The 9,628-nt window shown below is 40.9% G+C and overlaps 2 protein-coding genes across 3 annotated transcripts in view; one reads left to right on the top strand and one right to left on the bottom strand.

The window, feature by feature from the left end:
- Positions 1–377: 377 nt before the first annotated feature.
- commd8 (COMM domain containing 8) lies at positions 378–5,477 on the bottom strand. Its single transcript, XM_041954108.1, has 5 exons — positions 5,426–5,477; positions 4,334–4,489; positions 3,828–3,980; positions 2,771–2,926; positions 378–645 (listed from the first exon to the last, which is right to left on the bottom strand). The coding sequence occupies exons 1-5, from the start codon at positions 5,468–5,470 to the stop codon at positions 625–627; spliced, it is 531 nt and encodes a 176-aa protein (XP_041810042.1). The 5' UTR covers positions 5,471–5,477; the 3' UTR covers positions 378–624.
- Positions 5,478–6,052: 575 nt separating this feature from the next.
- atp10d (ATPase phospholipid transporting 10D) overlaps positions 6,053–9,628 on the top strand; it is a 41,146-nt gene continuing 37,570 nt past the window's right edge. The window contains exon 1 of one of the 2 annotated variants that reach the window (XM_041954414.1): positions 6,053–6,145. The gene's annotated coding sequence lies outside the window, so the exon portion shown is untranslated. The remainder of the gene's footprint in view (positions 6,146–9,628) is intronic. The other variant, XM_041954413.1, reaches the window with a different exon arrangement.

Genomic DNA, 9,628 nt, shown 5'->3' with positions numbered 1-9,628 from the left:
AACTTACACAGAGCTGGTGCAATCAGCCATGAGGGTTGTCATCCTCAAGCAAAGCCTTAAAGCTTTAGCCCCACTGACAGTAGGCTCTACCTAAAGCTAAATTGTCAGTATCCCATTGAACACCTAGTCTGAAAGGCATGTGAACAGAAAATACACAGCAATTCAACACCACAGTTTGGAGTCTGTGAAATTTTTTTTTTTAAAGTTTATCTTGAAATAGCAGCAACATAGAACCACTTTTCAGAGGTAGAAACTGACCAAATTGACCAAAAATTAGTCCAAAATATAAACTACTGAACACCGTATGGAATGGTTTTACATCTATCCTCTAAATGCGTGGATGCTAGTTGAATTACATTCAACAGAATCACAAGGCAAAGAAGCAAAGAAACATTTACTTCAAGATGTTCTTGATACAAAACTGCATGAAAAAAAAGAAAATGAGTGTTCAACTGCTCATGTACACGACTGAATTATAAAGGACAGAACTGATCAAATCATTGATATGGCTGAAAAACCATTTGCGTCTCCTACACCCAAACTCAAGGCAGAGAAACTCTTACACACTTTTTGATGACATGACATCTATCCACTGGACTTCCTAAACAGGATCAGTGGTGCACTTCATTTTAACTGCAGCACCACCTGCAAGACACAAAGACACAAACATCATCAGTATCTCTTCTGTCTGAGTTGACCTGTGTCATGGAGACCTGTACCATTATTTTTGGATTGAAGTAAATAAATTAGATTGTCTTTTAATCTACGCATTTGAAACTGGGAATAGACACGTTTGTGTGATGTATCATTATGTAGTAAATGTTGCACTATAGTATGACACCATCAGCATCTACATTGGTTTCCCTACAGTCTAAAACCCGCCTTCACTATGCAGTTTTGTCTGCCACTGGGTATCATCTCCCAGAAGTCAGAGAATTATCATCAGCTGTAGAGTTCCCCTCAGTTTTATGGTTCAATTTTAATTTTGCTCTGTGTCTGCTGGAGCCCATTGGTTCCTACTGAAGTCAGTCATTTTTAAAAACGGCTCAGAAATCTATAGTTTCATCAGTAATTTTCTAAAAGAGCTGGACACTGCACTCTCCACAGTATGGTAATGTGAAAAATGTATGTTTTGGCGCAGGAAAACAGAGCTATAACGATCTGATTTAAAGTATACTACAGTTATTCTAGTGTATCCAGACAGGTATGATGTTTGACCTGCAGTCAAGATCACTCATTCCAATTCTGCATGTCTTTGGCTTTACCCTGTAACAATGCCACCTCCTGGTATTTGTTCTCCATGGAACGTTATGAATATCATCTACCTAATTTATTAATTTTGGAAAACTTCCGGTGGCTCTTTGGCCCCTCAGCCAGGGATTCCACCGGGCACGGCTTCATCTATCCTTTGACGATCCAGTTGGGCTGTTTCCTTCTGTCCTTCATGCAGCTTCAAACTGGGAGCGCTTTGCCTGCCTGATTTTGTCAACTTGGCCAGATTTTGCTAATTTGGTCATTTGTCCTTGATGTTTGTGCTTCTATTGTGGGGAAGTACTCTACGTAGTTTAAGTGATTCTGTTTTAATTGTGTTTAGTGTTGATATATGATCAGGAGTCTGCACAGGGTGTTTTATTTTGAAAGCTGACAGGATTCTCTATGCTGTTCCTGGCCTGACATCCTGCCTGGCTAAATTTGGTCTGTGCAGCGTGACATGACTCTCTGTAATTCTCTGTGTAGCGGAGCAGAGAGGCGCTTCTGAAGTGTGCTGGTGGAATCACAAGCATCGTTCTAGAACGGCCGCCATCGTCTCCTGCCACCATGCCGCAGCTGGAGCGCACACTGTTGGCAGCACAAATAAACTGTAAAAATGATCTGTTGATCGTCATACTGATATCACACCAGCCTTTCACTGTAGTTTCATTGTCTACACCTGTAGAATATGTAACAGACATGATAAAATATCTGGAGTTCTCTCTCTGTCTCTCTATCTTTGTCTCTCTGTCTTTGTCTCTCTCTCTGTCTCTCTGAATTATTGACGGGCTGGAGGTGCTGCAAACACTGCTGTCTGTATGGACAGCACATGTTCAGCGAGGTAGCAGTCCTGACAGGTAGAAGTAAGCAGTGTGCCACAGGCCTTAATCTGCACACAGGGCTGCAGGACATGTCTAAAACTCAGACTGGAATTTATCATTATCATTATTTTTCACAAGATTATTTTTAGAATTAAGGCCTGCAGCTAAAAGTGAATCTATTTTGTAACAACTGAATCCATACAATGTGAATGTGAAAACTGAAATTGCACCAAAGGTTACAAGAGCACATCATTTTACCTTAAAGGGGAACTCCACCAATTTTACACATCAGTGTGTCTTTCCAGGTGTTGGGGAGAACTACTGCATTATTTGAAAAAAGTTTAAAAAGAGATGTTATCTCTGGTTCTGCTGCATCCATTTTCTTCCTCTTCTAAAAACTGTCTGTTGCAAGTCGACAATATTATAGGATTGCAACACCAGACTGGAGGAGTACTCTTTCACTTACCAAAACCAAAAGTACCATTTCTTAAAACTTGAGCCACAAAATATTATTATTACAAAAATCCTGATGAACCAACTAAAGCTGCAGGTTTGAAATATAGCAGAATTTCCTTAAAATTCGCATGACAGCTAGCCAATCCTCCATCCCAGATCGCCTCGTAACTCTACGAGAAATCCTCTCTCTCCCACGCACGCACACGCACACACAGACACACACGTGGTCAGTGTGGGTCTACCTTATTAGCAGCCTCTAATGAACTGATGAGTGTGTTCAACTCCTCTCTGCTCATCTCCATGGTGACAGACTGGAGGGCTCCATTCTCTCTCAAATCCAGACTGAGAGCGAGCAGAGGAGTGTGGAGGGCTGAGATCTTATCACTGGACAGAGCTAACTGAAGGGAGAGCATGAGAGACAGGAACAGGAAACAGAAAAGGTGAAACTCAGACATAGCAGCAGTGCAGGAGCAGCCTGTGGAGACAGTATTGCATAAAACCTGTGTTTACTGAGACAGTGAACTTTGAACCTGAGTATGATTTCTTCCACAGGCAGCTGTCATTATATGCTGCAGGTTGCCAAAAAGGATTTCACAATTCAGCCTACTGAATGATGCATTGATTACTTAATTGACATTAATGTGACTTTACTTACTTATGGTTGAAATATCACAGTTTTTGGTAAGTCGCTGACCTTACATCTAGTTCTATCCTCAGGTCAAATGATCAACTTTGCAAAAATGACATCTCATGGTCTATCAGGCAGAATGCTTTTAAAGCATGAATCTAATGAAACGATCATCCCCCTTCTAGCAGGCAATATTGATGAAAACAACTTTTATCAAAGGGGACTTGTCTTGATTCACATGTTGGGCTCTTTGCAACCAGGGGGCCTTCTTAATGAGTGTTTATTAAAGCCATCCTGTACACTGTGGGTTGTGGATGATCCTGTTATTGATGATCATCATCATTCTGATGTGCATCATACCATTTTTATGTCATTATATGTGTCTACATTGAATTTGTGATTGTATTCTTCACATTTACCCATCTATAGTATGTCAGGCCTCTCTGGGTGAAGACTTGGTTGTGGTAACATGAACCGACATGTAAACAGATAAACATTTAAATAGCAAGCATTTTTTCATAGAATGCTTTGGTTGTGTGCTGTGTCTAATACTCTGTCTTTGTAGTGGAGACATGTGTGCAGGTACTTTTACTTCTTTTCATATAATGCCAGTGTAGTTAAAACACTGAAATAAAGCCAAATAAACACTGAAGAATAAAGCATGAAGTCACCTTAAGCTGCCAGTCAAAGTCCTGCAGCATAGCAGAGGAGATGGAGTTGGTTCTCTCCAGCAGAGCGCGACGGATCTCCTCTCGTCTGGCTCTCAGCACACTCAGCACGGCCTCAGCGTGGCTGTTGCCCACACCAGACAGCCCGGCCAGCACCTGTACACCGACAAGCAGGAGGAGACCTGAGAATCTGACCTGAGAGCAGCCACTCACTGCTGCTGACCACCACAAGCACCATACACCCAGTTGTTTTATTACTACGGCTAAAAGTGAAACACAGACTGTGTGCTGTATGAAAAGATATTATACAGATGGATGTGGAAAAGCACAGTATTTAAACTCAATAATAGAATAAAAATCTGGACACATGATACAATAACCTAAATAATAATGTCTAATAATCTCACATGATATAATCATCAAAGGTCTACTCTCTTTTCATTGCTATTCCAAATGGCAGCCACATCTTATCTAAAACAGTCCACCCTGTCATGTTGCTGCCGTCTCACCACTTCATCAGAGCTGTTGTTCCCCACCACCAGGCGGAAGAGGGCTGTCAGGGAGTTTAGCAGCTCCAACCACTCCTCCAGGCTCCAGGTGTCGCTGTAATCCCCCCTGCGAGGAGGCTCCCTCCCACACAGTCCATCCACCACCCTGTGACACAGCTGCACATCAGACAATACTGTGAGGATTAGAGTAAAGCATGCGGTATGGTGAAAAAAGACAGATCTGAACTGTTCTTCCTTTTTAACACAGCCTCTGGGAATTCATATTTGGGCATTTTGTTGATTTTGTCTTTAAAAAAATATATATTTTTATATAACATTTACTCTAAGAAGTTAATTCTTCACTGCTGTTCTATGAAGTAGACCCACATCTGTTCCCCTTATGGGAACATGGCGATGATGATAAACTGAATGTATCTGAGTATAACTAGGTAATCCCAGTGTCCGTTCAGAGGCAGGGTGAACCACTGGACAAGCCAGGAGCCTGGCACAGGACCACACAGACCACAAACACCAGCACGAGACAGAGAAAGTGTCAGATGGCACATGACAGACTAAGTTCAATTAAATTTTTAATGAAAATGTATAGTGTGTCACTTAAAGACTAAATGATTAATTCGTCATTTAAATGGAGGAATAAGTGTCAGAGGCACTTATAGTAAATTAAACAAATTATTGCTTTTTAAAAATGTATTCATTGATTTTAATCAGAAAAGAACTATTTTAGTGGTACACTCCAGACACCCAAGATATTATAAAAACTTTGGAACAATAATCTAATGAACGCTCACAAACAACATCTACATAACATCTGCACTGTGCCAGTATTTCTAATTATATTAATAGTATTTATAATAATATTTTAAGGCCAGTAGCTTGTTAGGAGCTAGTCTTTAACAGGGCAAACAAATGACCCACTACTGTTACACCCTGGTGAGTCAGAAATCCGATTGTGACTGAATGGCTGAATGACTGTATGCTGCAGGTCGATAAATTCAGCGAAGAGCTCTCAGTAACACCTGTAAACATGTTCCATTAGACATCCAGAAAACTAAATTAGCATCCTTGTACATGAATGCAACGCTCGGTACTTACTTTTAGACAATCTGCGACAGGTAACCTACTCAGACTATCCACCATGTTTTCTTTCGAGTCCGCCTGCTGATCAGCTGATGAGAGTCACATGGTACACTGAGTTGCGTTCACATGACTTGTAAAAATGAGCTTTATCATCACCAGTAACATCTTGCTGTGCGCGCACGTTGGTAGATGGAATTGATGTGCTATATATATTCGGTATATATATGTGTGTGTGTATATATCTATATCTATATCTATATATATATATATGTGAAACGACTGTAATTGTCCAGGTTATAGAATTACATGGGGGAACACCAAACTCCATTTAAAGATCTACTAAGTTAGTGTGACCTTGATCGTAGGCAAGGAGGCAACAGACAGAGTGAACCAACTGTAAATGCCTAAAATAATATTTTCAAAATGTAAACAATGAACTACTTTGACGCCGAATACAATGCAAGGCCCAATAATGCCTATATTTAATTGGATCGTTTTGAACTATGCATATATTATTGTTGATATGATACAAAAGTGAAATCCAACATTTTGTCATTGGGATTAGGTTGGGCGTCTCTCGGTGGGAAAACGGAAGGTCTCGCTGCCGGGGGTGTTGTGGAGGGTGGTTGTTTGGGAGGTACTCTTGCCGTCTCACGGTGATCTGAAACAGTGATGTGACCGAAGCGACACAGTGGCTGTTGTTACAACAGGCAGCGTCCGGATCTAAACAGCAGGGTAAGTGTTGTCTGTCACTGTCTCTGTCGTGGATGCTGTAAATGCAGCTCGGAGATTTGTTCATTCATTAGAGTACTGATGAACAACATGCGGCAACAATGCACTGTGGCCTATTGTGTCAGCTGACAGCCCTGTGGGCTGCTGTGCGCCAGATAAGTAGCGAACAGAAATGACTTTCAGTCTTCATTTGGTCGGTGCTTAAAAGTACATCCTACATGGTGAAACTATGTGCGCTAAAACGCCAGTTATTGTGGTAGCGTACCTCTACTATGTATCGTGTTAGCTTCAACTATTTCTTTGTAGCAGGAAGAGGGTGAAAGGCTTGTCAGCCTCTGTCAGGTAACCTGTCTCGATAAGTTGGATAAACAGGCGTGGTGTACCAGGCTCTAGTGCAAACTCTGTGATGTAAGTTTAGTGCTGTGGTTATAAATCCCCATATATCCTCCGTTATTGCTCAACATAAAGGCAGTCAAGATGGAAAGAGATGGTATGAAGAGGTCACTGATGTCAGGAGAACATAAAGGATGAGCAAGTTTCACATATACTGAAAGATACAGCAAAGGCCAACATAAACACGTAGCTTTTGGCTGTATGAATGCAAGTATAAAACACTGTTGCTGGTTTATTTTACATATTGCTAAAACTAATGCAGTGTTTTTGCTGTCCGGCCACTGTGCTTCTGTCAGCTCCAGGGAATGGCCAGCTCGGGAACCAGGTGGACTGATGGTGGGTCCACGGAGTAGAGATGATAGAGTTGAAGAATAATCTAATTCTGTAGAATGGGTGAACTATGTTTATGAATTATGGGCTTTCTAGGTAATTGCCAGGGGTTGTAAGTAATCAGCAATCATTGTACTGGGCCTCTTCCCCTAGTGATTGACGTTCGATACATGCATTTTCTGAATTGTTAATATTCTGTAGCTTGGATTTGGCACATAGGCCAGCAGTTGACGATCCCTGAGCTATGGGCCTGGTCCAGATGTGGACTTTGGTTTTGACAATAGTGATATTTCAACTTTGTCTCAGCACTTTGTGTTTGTCCCTTTCCTGTTTGAGCATGACAGTACCCCCATGCCCAATGCCAGCTAAATTTTCGCAGTTTGTTGTGGAAGTAGTTGACTGGCCTGTACAGAGCCTTGACCTCAATCTCATTCAAAACTTTTGGGGTGAACTGGAGCACTGACTGTGAACCAGGCCTTATAGTTTAACATCTGGTGGAAAGCTGGAAACCAGAAGAGTGGAGGCTTGATGCCAATTGCAGTTAATTGATCTGACCAGTCAAATGAACTAGATATCATATAGGTAAAAGTAATGCGACATCATTATGGCAGTATCTCTGAAATTGAAGTCTGGGGACCTTCAGGGGTTGCAGGAGTCAGTATGCAGCACAGTAAGTCACTGCAACATAAAGCACTCAGAATTGTTAGTTAAATTATTCCAGTTATTTAACAGTTATACTTAGTTAACTATCAACAAATTACTGGGACACTTCAGTCCAGAAGACCAAAGATTCAGAATGACTAAGATTAATGATTAAAACAGTGGAGATGAGTTTCAGTGGTCTTAATGTTTCTGGAGTTTCTCTGTTGTGAACACTTTCAACAGCCGGCTTCACCTTGTACCTAATAATTTAATCTACATGTTTAAATGAAATGGTAATACTTGCAGAGCTGCACATAAGAAGTGCTGGGTTTTTTTATTGCAGTGTGTGGTTAACACTTTTGTTGTTCTGTTTGATTGAATTAAAGTCAAATGTTAGTTTCACTTTTCCAAAACCATGTTAAGAAGTAGATATTATTAGGAAGTATAGGATTTACTGTAATGAAGATGCCATGCACAGCGAAGCCTGGGACTTTCTGAAGTTCACTTCCCCTACAGCAGTACTCCTCAACCAGCAGGCCGCATCTGACCGCCAAAGCTTCCCATCCAGCCCGCACTAGTGTTAATGAATTCAGAGAGTGCTTGCATCTGACATTACTCACCAGAGGAAGAGGCCCAGTCCGTCTTGAGACTGATTGATGATTAGCTTGGTTTGCCAACTGCTGACAATGAGCCAAAACATCTGTGATTCATAATTCACCCATTCTATAGATGTGAATTATTCTCCAACTCCATCCCCTCTCCTCTGCGAGCCCTCCATCAAAGCAACCGACTCCCAGGCTGGATATTCCCTGAAGCCGACAGCAGTGCCCTGGCTGGAATACAGGCGGTAAATCCAGAGATGTTGGAGAATCACTCAGCTTGTTTATTTAAGCAAGCGGCATCTCTTGAGTTGAGTAATGTTGGCCAACTCTTGTTTGGAGTTTCAAACTGAGCGTTTTTGTTTGCTTCCTGGGATCCCGATGAGTTTTTTGTTGAACTCTGGGTTTTGTATTGAGTCTATCTGCACTAACAAATAAAGGCAAATAAAAATGACATTAATTTTGTAAGGAAGTATTGATCATATTGTAGTTTTAGATATTACAATATTGAAGTAATAGAGTAATTAGACCTAGATGAATTTAATATTTAATATAATATATTTTATAAGTGCCTGCTTAGAAAAACATCTGGCCTTTGACAAATGTAGACACCTGCCCTAGAGTGTGCACCCCATTTGTTCAGTAAAATCTGTGCAAGTTTGAGAGGTTTTTAACATATTTGAAATTATATCCTGGTGTTGATTCATGATTTGAGGCCTTAAAGATTAAATACTCAAACTTCCAGGCCTGTAGAGCACATTTGATACCAGTTGTTTTCAGAAGGCAGGGGCAGGCATAGTATTGTGATCTTGGAATATCGTGATATTGTTGGGAGATAAAGCAGAGAATTACATCCGTCTGTGTGGGTGAAGCCATCATCAGCTCCTGTATTTTTGCTGTTACAGGCCTGGCTCTTATGTTTACTGTGATATTATAAAAGAAGGCACTGCATGTTCATTAGCTTCAGTTGTCAGTTTTTATCTCACCAACGTGTTGGGAATGATGGTTAGCAGGTTAGGCATGTCACAAAGCTCTGTCAGAGGTTACTGTAATGTCACAAATCTTTGGGATTCCAAGCAGTATTGTGTGTACTGTGCTCTATTTCCAATCCAGAGAGGAGCTGGAGTAATGTACTGCATGACAGCATATTGTAAAAATCCTTACATTCTTATTGTGCCGATGCAGTAGTCGGCAGACCTGTGTGAGCTTCAAAGAAAGTCCATGTTTAAAAGTATAAAACCAATCACCATGTTTAAAAGTATACAACCAATCACACATGGGCAGATTCTACGAGATTTATGCAGAATTTAACACAAATTTCTCCATAGTTAATTTCAGATCTGGTATCCTCATCCATCTGGCCCCATTAGTAATTTTTAAAGACCCTACACAGCCACAGATGGGTGTTGGTGGACTAGTGGTATGTAGGAGGTTTAAAATAATGCACTTATCCAAAATATTGTCAGGCACCCTCCAGTATCTTGACCCAGATTTAAAGCTACACTGATCTATTTTCATAACG

The sequence above is a fragment of the Chelmon rostratus genome, chromosome 15, assembly GCF_017976325.1.
Source record: "Chelmon rostratus isolate fCheRos1 chromosome 15, fCheRos1.pri, whole genome shotgun sequence".
Classification (NCBI taxonomy): domain Eukaryota; kingdom Metazoa; phylum Chordata; class Actinopteri; order Chaetodontiformes; family Chaetodontidae; genus Chelmon; species Chelmon rostratus.
The sequence above is the reverse complement of the archived record's forward strand: the minus strand, read 5'-3'. Positions and strand labels throughout refer to the sequence as shown.

Excerpts from the sequence above, each read along its gene's own strand:
- commd8 (XM_041954108.1), bottom strand. The coding sequence starts at position 5,470 with ATGGTGGATAGTCTGAGTAGGTTACCTGTCGCAGATTGTCTAAAA. Across the intron at positions 4,490-5,425 it reads CTGTCGCAGATTGTCTAAAA|CTGTGTCACAGGGTGGTGGA; the intron begins GTAAGTACCGAG and ends TCTGATGTGCAG. Across the intron at positions 3,981-4,333 it reads ACAACAGCTCTGATGAAGTG|GTGCTGGCCGGGCTGTCTGG; the intron begins GTGAGACGGCAG and ends GTCGGTGTACAG.